We start from the raw sequence: 19,157 nt of genomic DNA, 5'->3' as shown, positions 1-19,157 counted from the left end.
TTTCCGGCGTGTCCCCGGTCAACCCGGGGTCTCCTCCCGGTGGGCCGCGCCCGGAACACCTCGCCGGGGAGGCGTCCTAACCAGATGCCCGAGCCGCCTCGTCTGGCTCCTCTCGATGCGGAGGAGCAGCGGCTCTACTCTGAGCCCCTCGCGGATGACCGAGCTTCTCAGCCGTTCTCGCGGGGAGAGCCCGGAGACCCTGCGGAGGAAACTCATTTCGGCCGCTCGTATCCGGGATCTCGTTCTTTGGGTCGCGGCACGCGGCCCGCGAGAGGGTAGGAACGTAGATTGAGTCAAAGAATTCCCTCGTTACAAAATGTACACATTTTATTCAATTGATGAACAATGGGCAAACGCATGAATCGACATCAAAACACATGGAGATGCTTGTAGAAATAAATCCAATTCACGTGTTTATAAGAGCAATGATGTCTGATGTTGTATGACTGAAGCGCCGCAGCTTTCTCTGTGCATAACTTGGGCTAGTCAACATCAAAAATAAACAAAAAACATTCCACCTCCCACTTTTTCTGAGATCGGCAGCGCTCGTCGCCAACGGTGTGCCGCTCACGCTAAATATAACGGCAACGTTTTGTCACGTTTAGCATCAAGGATCCATCCTTCCATTTTCTGAAGCGCTTCTCCTCACTCGGGCAGCGGGTGTGCCGGCGCCCGTCCCGGCCGACTCTGGGCGAGAGGCGGGGTACGCCCTGAACTGGTCGGGAGCCAATCGCGGGGCACATAGAATCAAACAACCGTTCGCACTCACGTTCACACCTACGGCCGATTTAGAGTCTTCAATGAACCGCGCGTGCATGTTTTTGGGATGGGGGGGGGGGGGGGGGGGGAACCGGAGTACCCGGAGAAAAGCCACCCATGCACGGGGAGAACACACAGGTGGGGCCGGGGATTGAACCCCGGTCCCCACAACTGTGAGGCAGACATGCTAAGCAGTCGCCCACCGTGCCGGCAAATATATAAACCTTAAATGTAAATGTTCAGTGTAAATTGAAATATAAGTTTTATATTTAAACATTAAATATATATTTAAATGTTACAATCCCAATTGCAATGAAGTTGGGACGTTGTGTTAAACACAAACAAAAACACAATACAATGATTTGCAAATCACGTTCGACCTCTATTTCATTGAATACACCACGAAGACGAGATATTTGTCTTTGTCAAGATATTTCGGGGGTCGAAGGAGAGCGCCCGGGGGCCGGGCAACGCGGGTCCCCCTTCCCGTGGGCTCACCACCTGCGGGAGGGGCCATAGGAGTCGGGTGCAGCGCGAGCCGGGCGGCGGTCGAAGGCGGGGACCTCGGCGATCCGATCCCCGGAGACAGAAGCTGGCTCTAGGGACGTGGGATGCCAGCTCTCTGGCAGGGAAGGAGCCCGAGCCGGTGTGCGAGGTCGAGAAGTTCCGACGAGATATAGTCGGACTCGCCTCCGCGCACAGCTCGGGCTCTGGCACCGGTCCTCTCGAGAGGGGTCGGACTCTCTTCCGCTCTGGAGTCGCCCACGGTGAGAGGCGCCGAGCAGGTGCGGGTATACTTGTTGGCCCCCGGCTGGGCGCCTGTACGTTGGGGTTCACCCCGGTGGACGAGAATCTCCCGTCAGAAGGAGTTTCGACTCCCACCTCGGACAGAACTTTCGAGCTTAATTCCACTTAGAAGTCGCAAATGGATTTGCCCTTTCAGTGGAGTGCGGAACACAGAGCAACTCGTCACATATTGAAATGAACGCATTCTCTGCATCATTTTGCACAATTGTTTTTTGTCAATGTCTTGATGTCCCCAAAGTGTTCTGTAAATTGACTGTCTGTCGTACTAGAGCGGAGACAAATTCCTTGTGTGTTTTGGACACACTTGGCAAATAAAGATGATTCTGATTCTGATTTCAGTTCCACGGGAAAGGCTCAATTTGCAGACATGACGAGTGACCGTTGCAATGGCGCGGCTCTCCAAATGGAAAGATTTGCCGAGCGCAGACCTGATCCCTGACCAGAGACGCCACCTTTGCTTTTTTTAAGTGGTTAAGCACAGTTGCAACGTTTTGTGTGCGTTCTTGCGTTTATTTTTTCTGATGATGAAAAATAGGCTTCCTTTTGCACTTTTCAGTCGCTCAAAGTAAGACGCGTATTCGTAACTGTGACGACGCTGCGCTCGAGCCGCCCGTCCTCGTGGCGGCCCTACGCCGGACATCCGAGACAAAAAGAACCGTGCAGTTGGCCCGAGAACGAAATGACCTGCAAGAATGAGAATATTCACAGGCATACATCTCAGGCGACGGTGTGACATCAACAATCTGGACCCGAATACGGCCGAGACCAAGGAGATGATCGTGGACTTCCGGAAATCCAACACCGTCCTCTATGTCGATGGAGAGGTGGCGAGGGTGTACAGCTTATGCCAAGTTATCTCAGGTAGTTCTAAATGGACTCCTACGACTGCTACAGACGCTACAGTCCGCTGAAAATAAATGTCAAGAAACATAGAATTAGGTATTTGGGACTCTGTTGCGCCAAACTCTTAGAGCAAACTGTGACCCCAAAACCAAGGTACGTAAAACCGTGACCTTTCTGAACCGTTACACCCGTCCGTACGAGATACTGTAGGAGTAATTAGTTGTAGTAGTTTGAACATCCAATAGCATAATTAAAAAGTTGGACGAATGCGATGTTTCTTGCTGGTGACAAACTTTATTAACCAAGTGAACAAAAACCGATCCGCTAACAAAACATCCCTTCAACAAAAAATGGACAGGGGCACACCCTCCTCTCCGATTGGCTGGCACAAACTCAAAGATGCCCATCCTAACAAGCTAAACAAACTTAATTCAGTGGCGAGCTAGCCAGGGTCGGCGCAAGCGCGCGTCAGGCGCTAGGCGGCATGAAGTGCGCGGACGGAGCGGTGATGTAACCCACCACGTGGGCGGGGTTGGGGGCGGGGCAGTAGACCCGCGAGGCGTGTCCTCCCCAATGTGCGGAGGCGGGCACGATGGGGTGGTAAGAGTGGTGGGGAGAGTGAGCCAGAGGAGGGGGCGGGGCAGATGACAGGTAGGCGGCCGGGGGCGGAGCTTCGTAAGGCAGGTGCAGCACGGAAGGTAGGGGCATCTGGTCCGGGTACATCGCTGCGCCCGAAGGCGGCGGGTTGAGGGAGGGGCCTTCCGTTGGATGAGCGGGGCCTGGGAGACAGAATTAGCATATTTAGCATTTTGTCATCCAAACGGAAATTCAGAAAAAGCGCAAACGACCGACCGCCGCCGCCGTGCGCGTCCGTCTGAATCTCGGCCATCCTGTTGGATTCTGGGTAGGGGGGCGGCGGCTGGTGGGGTCCGCGCCCTGACTCAGGGTAGGAGGGGGGGGCGGCTGTGGGTGGAGGAGAGCGGTGTCACACGATCATTCATATTGGGTTCACATGGTCGGAGAGCCCTTGTTACGATCTAACCGTGCAGGGGGGCTTCCTGGCCCAGGTAGGGGGGCGGGTAGTGCTGGTAGGGGTAGGCAGCATCGGGAGAGTACGAGGGGGGGTACGCCTGCTGCGGCTGCCAGCAGCTCTGATGGTACCACTGAGGAGACGAGTGATGACATGCACGAAGACGCGCAAAAAGACAAACGGATAAAAAGATGCACACAAAAAACACGCCCGCAAGATGTGCACGCACCCAAAACGACACACACACACACACACACAAAGACAAAATAAGACAAAATAAAAACCTCAAGATGCACACGTGCACCCAAAAAGACAAACAGGGTCACGTGGAAACCACACACACGCGCACACCCAAAAACAGTTGCCACGCCCCCGGTGTGTTGTCACCTGCACGCCGAGGTTGAAGTAAAACTGAAGCACGCGGACAGTCTGCAAAAAGCAACCCCATCGCAATTATTAACAATAAAATTCATAAAATAAACTCCTCACGGAGATTCTAACCTCTGGGCAGGTCGCAGCCATTGGGGTCATAGGAGTAAGGAGGCGGAGCTACCACAGAGCACAGCCCCTCCCCCAGCTCATTGACCAACCAGGGGGTGGCAGCTGGGATCGCCATGGCAACTAAAAGCAAAAACAACTTGCCGCGTACACAGCTGCTCAGCGCGCGCGCGTGGACTCACCTGATCGAGGTTGCGCATGCGTCGCTGAGGGCATGTGAACGGCGGCGGGCAAACGGGATGATGAAGACGAGGGCGAAGAGGAGGAAGAGGAGGACGGGGAGGAAGAAATCACCGCCACTGGCTTTACCACCTAGCGCGCGCACACGTACACACTGGGGTGATGTCATCAGGTGCTAACATTTGACAGGCATCCAGTGTGGCATTTTTTTTGTCCCAACGTGCGTTTGTGTGCGTGTGCCTAACGACCGATGGGTATGCGCGTCTCTGTATAATGATGGACACGCGTGCGTGTGCGCACCTGCTGCGTGTAGCTGTAGCTCAAATCAGCTCTTGGCGGTGACTCAGCCACACCCCCTTCCACCTGGTCCTGTCATGTGATGATGATGATGATGATGATGATGATGTCATCACTCGTAGGATTGCGATTGAAGCAGGTAGTGTGTGAGTGAGTGAGTGCGCGCGCGTAGACGCGAGTTACCTGTCCGGCGGGCGTGTCGATGTGGGCGGTGTCGCTCGTGTAGACGATTGGCGTCTGGTAGCTGGCGTCTGAAACAATTTCCTGTCAACGTCCTGTCAACTTCCTGTCGGCGTGGTTTACTACTCACCGCGAGCGTCGTAGCTAAAGTCCTCTCGGAAATCTGACACACATCAATACGCCCGTCAATAAGCACACATGCCCATCATTACGTGCATGCGGAGACGGAGACACACGCACACACACACACACACACGCGCATACACGCAAAAAAAGGGAAAAAACCGGGAGGCAAGATGGCGGCACAAGGGAAGCATGCAGTTCCACGAAGCTCTGGCGTGGCGAGAGAGGGCTTTTCCCACAGTGGCGGAGGTTCTACGGAGTCTGGATAATATTTCTTGGGAAAGAGTCGACAACGTGTCCAGAAATAAGAAGAGAACGACAAAACAAGCGGAACAGGGCGAGGCGGCTGACAAACGGCAACGCTTCAGAAAGGTCGCGGTTCTGAAACGGCCGACTGCGAAGTTGCAAGCGGCGGTAATATTCTCCGAGCGATGGCTAGACTGGCCGCTAACTTCAAACCAACCCGTTTAGCGCAACTACGGCGACAAGCGGCGCGTTACGAACGCGGCCCGCACGTCGTGGACCGAAGATCTTTCTTCGACGGTGACTCTGCAGCGGCAAGTCCAAAAAGTCTTTCGATTAAGAAAGAGACTTCACCTCGGCGTCGGTCTACCCTAACTCCACTTCAGATGACAGTCGGCGGTGCAGAGAAGCACCGTCTAACCCTATTCCTGATTGCTCCTCTCTCTCTCTCTCTCTCTCTCTCCTTTTCCTACACTTCCACATTACCGGACTCATTCAACTACACGCAAGTAGGAATTTAAAAAAACTATGTTGTCTACGGGCGGCCGACCGGTTAGAGCGTCGGCCTCACAGTTTTGAGGACCCGGGTTCGATCCCCGGTCCCGCCTGTGTGGAGTTTGCATGTTCTCCCCGTGCCCGCGTGGCTTTTCTCCGGGCGCTCCGGTTTCCTCCCACATCTCCAAAACATGCGCGCTAGGTGCACTGAAGTCTCTAGATTGTCCGTAGGTGTGAATGCGAGTGCGACCGGTCGTTTATTTGCATGTGCCCTGCGATCGGCCGGCAACCGTGCCCCGCCTCCTGCCTGATGATAGCCGGGACGGCCTCCTGCACGCCCGCGACCCGCGTGAGGAGAAGCGCCACAGTAGATGGACGGATGTCGTCTGTGACGGCTTGACTCGCCACGCGAACTTCAGTTCCGTCGCCGAGCGCCGGCCGGAGGCGGAGTTACATTTACGACAAAGTTTGAGCGTCACGGGTTGAAGGTTGTAACGGCCGACGTGTTTGGAAGAACCTCTTCCAGCACATCTGCCTCAAATCCGGCGGCGCCTGCGTGGAGTTTGCACGGCCCCCTCCCGGGCACCCCGCATCCCAAAAACACGCGTGCTAGATTAACCCTAGCACCCCGCCTCTCGCCCGGAGTCGGCTGGGAGAGGCTCCGACGAGGCCGTGACCCGCGTGAGGAGAAGCAGTTAGGAACACGGACGGACCTCTTCCAGCAACGTTAGACGTCTTTTCGACGTTATCCCGAAGTTGAAAGAGCAAAGCGAAGGTCTCGTGCTCGGTCTGGATGCTGACAAGGCATGTGACAGAGTGGCCATTTTTCACTCACACACTGGAAAAGTTCAGTCTAGGGGACCATTTTGTAAAACGGGTCGAAGTTCTACATAAGGAAGCCCGATCTGCAGTCGTCACGAAGGAGCGCGTCCGCCGTCGAAGCGATCGGAACGGAGCCCGCCGTACGTGGACGTCACGCGCTCGTCTTTCCGTGTAAACCCGAGGCCGCCGTTCCAGCTCTTATTAAGGTCACCGATTTAATGCGGGAGATTCTCTGGTTCGCTCAATCGAAATAAATCGGAGGCCTCGCCCTTAGGAACCTTCTCTCGATACCCGATATTAGGGCACCCTTTCCCTCCGGTTTTGTCGTTTTAGCCGTTTGTATTACCCCGTTGTACAAAACTAATTTTGTTGGTAAGACAAGCTTTAGAACGGCGGAACTCGCTCCCCTTCTCTCGGCTAGGACGAGTCCCTCTTCTTAAAACGAACGCGTCACCGAGGTTGCTTTATTTCTCGAGTCCGACGCGTCCACTGTGACGTTGTGACGCTTCCCTGTGATTTTGGTTTTGTGAGTTTTATATAGGATACAATGGCGACACGTATGCTGGCATTTGTGTATGTTTGTATTCGTGTGGAAAGTTCAAGAAAAAGTAATGAATATATTGGAAAAACAGAAACAAGAAATACACAAAAAGATACAAGTCACGTTAAAAAACTGCACGGGCTCACCCTGTTCATCGACAGCGCCGACGTCTTCCTGCTCTTCTTCTGACGAACACCCGAGGGCGCCACCTGCCTGCGGGGTGAGCGGGAGGCACCCCGAGCCTCTCTGGACGCGATAGGATGAGCCGGAGGGAGGGGGCGGGGCTCCCACGCTCTGAGATTGGGGCACGGAAGAATTCTGCGACGTCACGTGTGTTAATTTAACACACACACACACACACACACACACACGCGTGCGTTTGTACCGTGAGGGTCGCGAAGACGTCGTGGCCGCCGGCATCGTCGACGTGGAAGTACGAGACGGCGGCGTCCAGTTCGGCCGGCGGCTCGTCGGCGTTGAAAAAGTGACACTCTTTGGCTAGCGCCACCGCCGCGTGACGACGACTGCGACTAATCGCAAAACGGAGGACGCGGCTTTGAGACTGCGCCTGGAAGCGCCCTCACCCCGCTGTCAATCAACTGACACACGACCGATCGGCACCCTCTTACCGAGACCTGAAGGCGACGCTGTCGTAGTCGTAGTAACGCCTGCCGGGCGGGTAGTAGGAAAACTGAGGACCAATCAGGTGACGGTTCACAAAACGGGTGGAGCTTCTGACCAAAACCCAAACACGCGCATCAAAAGAGAGACGCGGTCAAACACACACACACAGACACACACACACACACGTTAGTGGTGTTGGGGTGGTGACGAACACGCGGCACGGCGCCCTCAGCCACCTGGTGGCACCGTATCTCGGCGGTCTGGCCGCGTGCTGATGGTGGTGCGGAGGAGCGTAGGGATCGTAAGGCACGGCTCCGGCGGCGGGGGGGGCAGGCGGCAAGGGGGGCCGGGGGTGCCCCGCCGGCTGGAAGCGGGGCGGGAGCGGAGAGGGGGCGGGACCTCCGTAGGAGGAGGGCGGGGGCATCGCCAGCTCCGCCCCCTTGACGACAGCACCGCCCCCTCTGGACTTCCGGAAGTAGCGATGGCGCGGGTGCCGCTGGTGACCTCGCACCTCTGCGTCTGAAGGACAAAAGTCAAAAGGTCACCGCACGGGAAACGGGAAGCGGGAAGCGGACGCAGCGAGGCGGCCGTACCGAGCTCGCCTTTGCGGGTCGGAGCGGACACGTTCCAGGCCGGAACCGGATTGACGGGTTTCAGGTCCATCAGCGGTACCAAATGTCTGCACAACAGGAAGTGCGCACTTCATCTTGTTACTCTCGCATTAGGTGTGTGTGTGTGTCCTGCGCACGTGGGTTTCTGTGTGTGTTTGTTTCTGCGTGCGATCGTTGCTTGTGTGTTTTTCTGTGCATGCTTCTGTGTTTGTGCGCGCGCGCGCGTACTTCTCTCCCAACTCTTCAATGAAGACGGTGACCGCACTCGAGTGCGTTCCCACTTCCTGGATGAAGGCGTTGAAGTACTTCCCCTTGGGCTCCAGGCGCACCTGCAAAACACGCATATCGGCCACCGACTTGCTTCGGCGACGGCGCGAGGGCGCTCGTCTCGGTGACGACCTTGCGCTCACCTGACATTTATCCCCCAGGAAGTACTGGCGGCCCGCAAACACCATGTAGTCCGCCTTCTGCATCTCTGAACACGGCACGCCGTCAACACCGCGCCGCACGCCGTGTCGGCCGCGTCCGTCGCCTACCTTTGCAGGTGTCCTGCCAGACGTCAAACTCCACGTTTCGGTAAATGTCTCCGTCCAGCGACTTCATCACCTTATAAGGCAGGCACAGTCGGCTCGGGGGCGGGGCTTCTGATGGCGGCTAAGCGGACAGGAAGCGCTCATCAAAGGTCAATGATAAACGCGCGCGCAAACCTACTTCCTTCCATATTCGGCGATACGGGCGAGAGGCGAAAGGGCCCGTGACGAGACCCCGTAGGAACTTTCAAACGTCAACCGGAGGGGTCGGGAACCGTTTTGGCTGAGAGCCATGAAAGACAAATATTGAAAGTGTATTTTTGTGAAAGCCACATCGTATTGTTGAACACCCTCTACGCCTCGGCTGCGCCTTGAAATTCTGTCCGCAAAGGTTATGAACACAATCGGTGACCACGGGCAGCCTTGGCGGAGTCCAACCCTCACCGGGAACGGGTCCGACTTACTGCCGGCTATGCGGACCAACTCTGACTCCGGTCGTACGGGGACCGAACAGACCGTATCAGGGGGTTCGGTACCCCATACTCCTGAAGCACCCCCCCCCCCCCCCCCCGCAGGACTCCCCGAGGGACACGGTCGAACGCCTTCTCCGAGTCCACAAAACACATGTAGACCGGTCGGGCGAACTCTCTCGCACCCTCGAGGACCCTGCCGAGGCTGTAGAGCCGGTCCGCTGTTCCGCGGCCAGGACGAAAACCACACGGCTCCTCCTGAATCTGAGATTCGACTTCCCGACGGATCCTCCTCTCCGGCGCCCCTGAATAGACCTTACCGGGGAGGCTGAGGAGTGTGATCCCCTGCAGTTGGAAAACACCCTCCGGACCACCACCCCAGTCTGCCGATCCAGAGGCACCGTCCCCGATGTCCACGCGATGTTGCAGAGGCGTGTCAACCACGGACAGCCCCACAACATCCAGAGCCGGGGCCTTGCCACCGAGGAGCTTTTTAACCACTTCGGTGACCTCAACCCAAGAGATTGGAGAGCCCGCCTCAGAGAACCCCGATTCTGCTTCCTCATGGGAAGGCGTGTCGGTGGAATTGAGGAAGTCTTCGAAGTATTCTCCCCGCCGGCTCACGACGTCCCGAGTCCAGGTCAGCGGCGCCCCGTCCCCACTATACACAGTGTTGGTGGCGTACTGCTTTCCTCTCCTGAGACGCCGGATGTCGGACCAGAATTTCCTCGAAGCCGCCCGGAAGTCGTTCTCCACGGCCTCACCGAACTCCCCGAGTTTTTGCTTCAGCGACCACCAAAGCTACATTCCGTACCCGTCGGCTGCCTCAGGAGTCCCACGGGCCAAAAAAGCCCGATAGGACTCCTTCTTCAGCTTGACGGATCGCCGCCACAACGGGCACCGACCACCTCACGGCCACATCTGCCGTCGGCCGCCTCAGCAACGGAGGCGCGGAACACGGTCCGCTCGGACCGTGTGAGGGTCTGCTGGGAACGTCTGGCAGAATCCCCCGGAACATGAGCCAAGTTCTGTCGGAGGTGGGAGTTGAAACTACTTCTGACGGGGGATTCCGCCAGACGTTCCCAGCAGACCCCCACAATACGTTTGGGCCTGCTACGGCGGACCGGCATCTTCCCCCACCGTCGGAGCCAACTCACCACCGGGTGGTGATCGGTTGACAGCTGCGCCCCTCCCCTCTCTCACTGAACAAACGCACCCGAGTGTCGAAGGCACGCGGCCGCAAGTCCGATGACACGGCCGCAAAGTCCATCAACGAACCGCGACCTCGGGTGTCCTGGTGCCGAGTGCACGTGCGGACACGCTTATGCTCGAACACGGTGTTCGTTATGGACAATCCGTGACGAGCGCAGAAGTCCAATAACAGGACACCGCTCGGGTTCTGATCGGGGGGGCCGTTCCTCCCGATCACGCCCTTGCAGGTCTCGCTGTCGTTCCCCACGTGAGCGTCGAAGCCCCGAGCGGAACGATGGAGTCCCCGGCGGGAGCGCTCTCCAGCACCCCCTCCGAGGACCCCAAAAAGGGCGGGTACTCCGAACTGCTGTTTGGCGCATAGGCGCAAACAACAGTCAGGACCCGTCCCCCCACCCGAAGGCGGAGGGAGGCTACCCCCTCTTCCACCGGGGTGAGCAATGTATTTAAACAGCTCTCCTTTTGCCCACTTCGTCTGAAAGTAGGAGAACGATCACGCTCGTATTTTGGATTTTATGGACACAAAAAGCTGAGAGTTGCTTCATGAGGAAAAGAATTAACATCCATAAAATCCAACGTATTGGGCAGATCGCGCTGATATTTTCAGAGGTTGACATGGGCGTACTGTAAGTCGAGACGTCCACATGCATTTGGGTGATTGATCGCAGTTATGGGAACTGAAGCAACGTTAAGCTTGTGACTGTCCCCCACGAGAACGTTATGATTCTCGGGAGAAGCAGCTAACATTTAACATCCATCCGTCCGTTTTCCTTACCGCTTAGCCTCACTTGGGTCGCGGGCTGCCGGAGCCTAACCCAGCTATCGTCGGGCGGGAGGCGGGGTACACCCCGAACCGGTCGCCAGCCCGTAGCCGGGCACGATGAAACAAACAACCGTTCCCACTCACATTCCCACCTACGGGCAATTTAGAGTCTTCAATCAACCTGGCGTGCATGTTTTTGGGACGCGGGAGGAAACCGGAGCGCCCGGAGAAAAGCCAAGCAGGCGCGGGGAGAACACGCAAACGCCACACAGGCGGGGGCGGGATTTGAACCCCGGTCCCCAGAACTGTGAGGCAGATGTGCTAACCGGTCTCCCACCGTGCCGGCAACATTTAACATATGTCAAAAAATTTAAAATTAGACATTACATATTTTGGAATGAAACCGCTCGGTACCGGTATACATTTATACAATGTGATCATTTTTTTCATTTTCCTTATCCCATGTATAATAATGCACTCTAGCGACAACAATTTCTTTGGGTGGAAAGAAAAGAAAAAAAGTGTATTATACACGAGAAATTACAGTATGTACACACATACAGACTTACTCAAACGCGCGCGCACACACACAACTTCTGATGGAGGCAGAGTAGACGGGAAGCGGTCACGAAAGGTCGCCGGCGTCTCACCTTGACGTCTTCCGTCGTCGACACTCGTGGCTTCTCCTCGCTTGACTCCGCCTCCTCCCTGCAAGAGGCAACATGCTCGTGATGCCCGGGTGCGTGAGGGTACGTGCAGACGCGTACCTGTGAACTCTGTCCTCAGGGACGTCATAGCCAAAGTCGACATCGCTACTTGCAGACGGGCTGTTTCTATAGCGACGACCTCCGACCCTGAACGACTCCATGGCCTGACTCAGCTCCGCCTCCTCCCAACTGAACACCTTCGTGTAGAGCAGCTCGTACACGATGGCTACACACACACACACACACACACACACACACACACACAGCGCGCGCTAATTTTGTTGTCGAAAGATTTTCGACGAAGTTCGACATTTTTGTCAAAGAAAAACGAGACGGAGGCAATGTCCAATCAGAACTAGTTTTGTTTGAAGAGGCGGGAGAAGTTGACACGCGAACCAATCAGAAGGACATGATAAGGAAGTTATCGTGTTAACTATCGTGTTGTAGGAGCGGTTAATATTGTAAACCACTAACCTTACCATTATTACGGTGTGAAAATTAACACTGTGCTTCAATATAGAAAAATAACCTGCGCTTAAATGATTCAATTAAAAAAGGTATTGCAGACAAAAAAAAACTAAAAATTGTACCTCATATGTAAAAACAGCTCTAAAAGATTCATTGCAAAGGTATTGAACTTAAATACAACTACCGTAATTTTGTGTATAATGTGCATCCACCCGCCGCAAAAAAAAAAAAAAAAAAAAAAAGGTCTAATATTACTAATGTATATGCTGTATATAACAGGTCTCGTTTGATATGCGTCCCAGTGTCTCGGACGCAAAAAAAATAAATAAATGATCAGGGACGCAAAAAGAACGATGAATCTGCATCCAAGCACGCACAACATTGCTTTCCAAGGCTCGAATTTGGCGGTCACGCATCGCAGTTTCCGGGTCAAAAGTAGCATTTTGCGCGTTAAAAAACACTGAAAAGCAAAAGTGCCAATCAGGTTTACGGTGGAAACCGTCGCGAAGCCGGGAGACGACAGTCGCGTATGTGACAACGCGCTTACGTCGCCGACGCGTGGACGAGGAAGTGAAGCGTTCGATGGAGGAGCGCCAAGAGAGCGGTTGCAAAATGGGACGCCCAATTGAGGAGAGCGACAGAGAGAGAAAAAAAGTGCGCTGGCATTTGATCGTGAAATGCCAGGAGAGGACCCGTTGGGTGTAATAGGGACCTTTCTCTCCGCCGAGTAGGACGCCGTGCCGCGGGACCCGTGAGACGAAGATGACGTTAACATCGCGCAAATCGGTCATCTTAACGAAGGTCTACTTTACAAACATAAGCTGAGTGAATGGCGCGTGTTGTTTGTTTGTTGTTGTTGTTGTTTTACCGTGACAAGGACAGTACAACGCAACCATAGCGCTACATACACTGTGCGACAGGCGGCCAATCGGATGATCTGTCAGTGGCAAAAATGGGACAAATGAGGCCGGAGAGGAATCCGAGTCAAATGGGTCGTCATGCAGCCGAGCAGAGGACGGTTTGGGCGAACGAAATATTTCTTCATTTTCGTTCGAACAAATTGACAACTTTCAAAACAAAGAATATTTGTCTTATTCCTTGTCAGCTGCTCTCAGATCAGAAAGGCACGGCCATGAATCTAATGTATTAATAGGTCACAAAACGCTAAAATGCGAGCTGTTTAAGTGAATATGCGCAAAGCCTGTTAATGCTTTTTTTTTTTTAAATAATAAATAAAAAGTCCTATGCACAATGTGAAGTGAAAAAATAAAAACTGTTGGTTATATAAAAAAGGAAACCAATTCGTCGTAGGTTATTCAGTGAAAGGTCTTCTGTTCTCAAAATTGCTCTTTTACCGAGCACAAATATATAGTTTGTCCAAACAAACGATTGTTAGAATTTCCAGTAGGACACTGGAGTACTAAAATATCCGTTAGCTGCAGACCTACATTCAACTCCCCCATGCCGTTGTCGTAGTTTTATTGTTTCATACAATTCTTGCTTCAGGTCCCAAAATTTGAAAAAAAAAAAAAAACATTATCCACTAAAAGTACGAGTCCTCTCTTGGTGCTAGCCAATCATAAGAACAGCGGGACACTCGACTTTTCATCGTTGCGGTAACACCGGCGAGCGGCTTTGGCTCCGCAGATCCAAGCAACTGGGACATTTTAGGCAAAGTCACCCATCGCCTTCGCTAGCCCGCGAGCTATCTAGCGAGTGCGCTAGGGTGCTAAACCGCTCACTGCGGCTGCCTCGATCGTTGCGACGTCGTTTAAAACGGAGGTCGCTAACTGGCGGAACAAGGAGCAGTGGCGTTTTGACGTAAATGCGCAGCGACGTCATCGCTCACGCCTGTAAATGCGCCGACTTCCATACCGGAGCTCGTATGCGGCGAAGATCATGTTTTTAAACTTGGATGCGTTTCTTCTCAGAATGCTTCTCCGAAAACATGAAGGACCAGGCGAAACATTTAATTTTATTTTAATGGGATTCAAATTAAACGGTCAAGCGTTTCAGAAAAGCATGATCATTCAACAAACATAACCATAAAGCAATTAATGACGGTTGTTGTTCAGTCACATTTAAAAAAAAAAAAAAAAAAAAAAAAAAATATTTCACAAATTCCGCGTGGGTATGTAAACTTACGAGCACAATTGTACATACATGCGGTCATGTGCTCCCCTGCCATATTGGAATGAAAGTGTAGGCTACACCTTTTTCATAACCTCTAGATGGCGGCATACACTGATGAAATGTGAACGTCCTTCACTTTCTCGTGTATAATGCGCACTATTGACTTGACGATTTTTGGGGGTTAAAAAAATGCATTATACACGAGAAATTCCGGTACGTGTAACGTGTTTTTCATCAAGCGGTTGTTTTTAATAAGTGTAAAAACAATCCCGACTACTGCACTAAATAGACGACGGAGCGTCTCGATAAATGACGCGACGTTTACGTCGACGTGCGGATGTCGCGAGGCTGTTCCGATTCAAGTGCACTCACTCCGTATGCGCACACGAGGCTTCCAGTGGCGACAACTGACTGTAAACCGATTTGAAAAGGATTGTTGAGGGCAAAGAACGCCAGAAGTCCCACGAAGCAACATGCATGCTAAGAGAAATAATGCTATTGTAAATGATTATATTTTGCTATGTAGACAGGAAGCGAACATTTCAGCGAGTTTGTTTGCGAGCGTTCTGGCCTGTGGTCTTCCTCGTGCGGGAGTCCTTTTTGGTCACGATCACGTCGACGCGTGACATTTACAGTCGACGTGACGAGCAGAGGTCTCCGCGAGGGGAAGGGACGGGGGCAAACCCTTTTCGGAGGGGAGGCGGCTCTTCGCAGTAACAAGTTGGCCTCTGACCACGAGACGGAGCTCGCGTGTCACCGGTGCCACTTTGACGACGCTTTTTTCACTTTCAGAAAGCGAAAGTTGACATATTACCCTTTATACACTTTTTATTTGGGTCGACTAAATCTACTGGAGCTTTTGTCGACTATTTCGTCAACTAAAACTAAATTCCATTTTAGTCAAGACCGACTAAAACAAAATCAAAATCTGCTGGCAAAATTAACACTGACGCACACACACACACGCACACGCGCACACACCCGGTTGACTTTTGAACTCACACTGGCACAGGGCGGCGGAGTTGATGTAACTCCTGGGGTACACGATGTCGTAGTGACCGTTGATGGAGCAGGACAGCGTTACCTTGGCGACACGCGCACACAGTTAGCTAGGCAACGCGCATCCCCGGTGACATCGAACCGTCGGGGGCGGAGCCCGGCTCACCTTGTCGACGAAGTCGCCCTCCGAGATGACGGTGGCGGGTTTCCCGGGGTAACGGTAGATCAGGAAGCAGCGCCTGCGCACGCACACACACGCGTCAAAGAACGCAAACGCCACTGTGCTCCGATCGGCCGAGCTCGGCTGTTGATTGACAGGAGTCACCTGTAGAGCTGTGACAGAGCTTTGATCTCCACTTGACCCACCGTCTCCTGCAACACACGCACGCACGCACAAACACAAAAGCGTGCGTTCGTAGGTCTTTCCGAGTGCGTGTGCGCGTTTGCTTTGCATGCGCACATTTGTGCGCGTTCATTTCACGGACACGCATGTTCGCGCTCACCTTGGGGTCCTCCAGGCGCTCGAGATACTTGTCAAATGAGCCTTCGACGAACTTAAAAAGAGAGCGAGCGACGTCATCCTCGTCGAAGAAAAAAATAATAATCATTGAAAAAAAATAACCTCACCGGCTCAAAGACGCTGACATTCGCCCTCATGAAGTCGGCGCAATCCTGACGAATCGTGCGGTGATAGTTCTGAGAATAGTACAACTACACGCACACGCAATTAAACAAATACACATTAAAACAAGCAAAGCACACAAACACTTTACGTGAACACAAAATAAACACATACACCAAAACACCACAGAAACAATCAAACACACAAGCCAAACAACACACACACACACAAACATAGTAGGTGGAAGGGATTTTGAAAAGCATCCAAACGATTAAGTTCAACTTTTTGGGGTCCACGTGTGTCCCGTCAAGTTGCATTATCCCCCCCTCTAATTTCCTAACAAGGGTTAGCAGCGTACCGTAACGCTAATGCTAGCCAAGATGGCGGCACGCACGGCTGCGACGGCACGCTCTTTTGACTCCCACTCGCGTTCTAGACGGAAGACGGCGCCCGTGTCCCGTTCTTCTAGCGACGCGGCAGCCAATCATCTTGCAGCACGGCGCGTCCCGCCTACAACTAGAGTCGGACCGACGATAACGCTAGACGCCATCGTAAGCCGCCTCGAGATTTCAGGTACATTCAACAAGCGACTTGGAATTCCAACTGGCCGCAAAAATCACGATGCTTGCAACTGAAGCGTTTCGATGGCCACGCAAACTTTTCTTCACCCGAGGACACGTGACGCCAGCACGCGGCGAGCTAACTAACTTTGAAATCCATCGCGTTCGTGTCCCAATATTTACGGACCCGACCGGAAGCACACCGTCACCGTGGCTCTCGGGACGCGGAACGTCACCTCTCCGTCGGGGACGGAGTCGAGCGAGGTCGAGAAGCTCCGACGAGACAATCGGACTCGCCTCCGCGCACGGCTCGGGCTCTGGTACCGGTCCTCTCGAGAGGGGTTGGACTCTCTGCCACTCCGGAGTGGCCCACGGTGCGAGGCGCCGAGCAGGCGTTTGTGCTTACGCGCCAAACAGCAGTTCGGAGTACCCACCCTTTTTGGAGTCCTTGGAGGGGGTTCCGGAGAGCGCTCCCGCCGGGGACTCCGTCCTTCTGCCTTCGGAGCTTCGATGCTCACGTGGGCTGCGGGCACCGGCTGGCCGAGCGGAATGCAGCTTTGGTGGTCGCCGAGGCAAAAACTTGGGCACGGGAGGAGTTCGGCGAGCCCATGGAGAACGACTTCGAGGAAATTCTGTTCCGCCATCCGGCGTCTCAGAAGGGGGAAGCGGCGCACCATCAACACTGCGCGTAGTGGGGATGGGGCGCAGTGTCAGAGTTTGGTCCGCATTGCCAGCAGTAGGTCGGAATCGTTTCCGGTGAGGGTTGGACTCCGCCGAGGCCCTTTGTCGCCGATTCCGTTCAGAACTCCGATGGACAGAATTTCTCGACGCAGCCGAGGCGTAGAGGGGGTCCGGTTCGGTGGCCTCAGTATTGCGTCTCCGCTTTTTGCAGATGACGCGGTTCCGTCGGCTTCATCAAGCCAAGATCTCCAACTCGCACTGGAGCGGTTCGCAGGAGCGTGTGAAGCGGTTGGGATGAAAATCAGCTTTGCATCGCGCCGTTGTGGTGAAGGAGGAGCAAAGCCGAAAGGTAAAGCTCTCAATTTACCCGTCGATCTACGTTCCTACCCTCATCTATCGTCGCGAGCTGCGGGTCGTGACCCCGGGTACGAGCGGCCGAAATGAGTTTCCTCGTCCGGGCTGGGCTCTCCCTTAGAGAACGGGTAAGAAGCTCGGTCATCCGGGGGGGGGGGGGGGGGGGCTCAGAGCGGAGCCGCTGCTCCTCCGCATCGAGAGGAGCCAGATGAGGTGGCTCGGGCGTCCGGTTAGGATGCCTCCCCGGTGAGGCGTCCAGGGCAGGTCCCACGGGGACGAGACCCACGGGGACGAGACCCCCGGTGACGACCGACACGCTGGAGAGACTATGTTTCCCCCCCCCGGAGGAGCTGGATGAAGCGGCCGGGGAAGGGATATGTGGAAGAAAATGGACGGGTGGGCGAGTAACGGTACCATATTTGGCTACTCTACCCGCCTCTGTTGGTAAATTACGGGGCCATTAATAGCTTGAGGGTTTATTTACGAGAGTCAAGATGAGATCCGTGTTTTCCAAGCAAGGCACACATTTGAAATGAGAAAAATCATCAAAGAAAAATATCAGATACGGAAACAATGATTTTGTCTCGGTTTAGTCACAAATATACTCCGTGTGAAATCTGGGCTTATTTCGTTGTATCCAAAGCGGATCGATTTGCAGGAAGCCATGAAATGAACGGCAACGGGTAGACACGAAGCGTCGCAAAACCTTTTGCCATTCGGCGCAAGAGCGTTTCATTGTCCTGCCCGTCGCATAGAGAGATTCCTGATGAACACAAACCATTTCATCAAAATGCAACAACAGTCGTAATCGTTGCTAATGCGGTGAACATACTTTTCACTTTGAAACTAACTGCAGAAGACAATGGATTTTTCCGAAGGGTCAACTTGTACCGAATCGAAAACCGGGACCACTTGTGAACCCTTCCACCCATAGAATAACTCGCGCCCGCACACACACACCCGCCCGCACACGCGCGCGCGCGCACACACACACACACACCCGCCCGCCCGCACGCACACGCACGCGCGCGCGCACACACACACACACACACACACGCACGCACGCACACGCACGCACGCGCACACACCACACACACGCGCCGCACACACACACACACACACACACACACACACACACTTTTGGACAGTTGAAGAAGATTTGCTTTGGCCGGCTGCGCCCTTCTTTAGCCTCGTTAGCTCGTTGAACGCGCTCGACTCGGTTAACGGGGCTTCCGCGGTCTGACCTGCTCGGAGACGGCCCGGAAGAGGCTGGACGCGTCCCTGGCGACCATCTTGCGGTAGAGACCGAGGCTGCCCAGGTAGTCGTCCATGTTGACGAAGTACTTTTTGAGGCCTTTCTGCATGCCTGCGTCCTGCGTCCTGCGTCCTCCGTCCTAGCATCCAGACTTCCGTCCTGGTCCTCCTTCGTCGGCGAGCAGCTGAACTTCATCAGTTAACGAGGCCGCCAAAACACCTGCTGACGTGACGCCTTCGCGGACACAAACGAGAAGCGGACAGGACAAAACTGCAATTCCAGCAACTCGACAAGGGACACTTGCCAATGCGCATCTAACGTGTCATTTCGCAAAAGAAGGCGACCGCAATCGT

General features: G+C 54.1%; 1 protein-coding gene across 1 annotated transcript; it reads right to left on the bottom strand.

Annotated features, from left to right (window-relative positions):
• Window positions 1-2,697: 2,697 nt before the first annotated feature.
• alg13 (ALG13 UDP-N-acetylglucosaminyltransferase subunit) lies at window positions 2,698-18,998 on the bottom strand. The gene is given in 26 exon segments (XM_061679383.1): window positions 2,698-3,188; window positions 3,262-3,372; window positions 3,452-3,572; window positions 3,827-3,862; window positions 3,864-3,868; window positions 3,941-4,060; window positions 4,120-4,249; window positions 4,418-4,486; window positions 4,598-4,665; window positions 4,725-4,757; window positions 6,965-7,112; window positions 7,204-7,348; window positions 7,448-7,552; window positions 7,679-7,961; window positions 8,036-8,121; window positions 8,282-8,382; window positions 8,464-8,528; window positions 8,590-8,707; window positions 11,676-11,733; window positions 11,793-11,958; window positions 15,336-15,417; window positions 15,499-15,571; window positions 15,658-15,704; window positions 15,836-15,886; window positions 15,960-16,043; window positions 18,794-18,998. Coding segments are annotated over 26 exon segments (2,736 nt in total). The 5' UTR covers window positions 18,914-18,998; the 3' UTR covers window positions 2,698-2,877.
• Between the last annotated feature and the right edge of the window lie 159 nt (window positions 18,999-19,157).

This window comes from Phycodurus eques, chromosome 6, assembly GCF_024500275.1.
Source record: "Phycodurus eques isolate BA_2022a chromosome 6, UOR_Pequ_1.1, whole genome shotgun sequence".
NCBI classification, from domain to species: Eukaryota; Metazoa; Chordata; class Actinopteri; order Syngnathiformes; family Syngnathidae; genus Phycodurus; species Phycodurus eques.
This window is presented reverse-complemented; position numbering and strand designations above follow the sequence as displayed.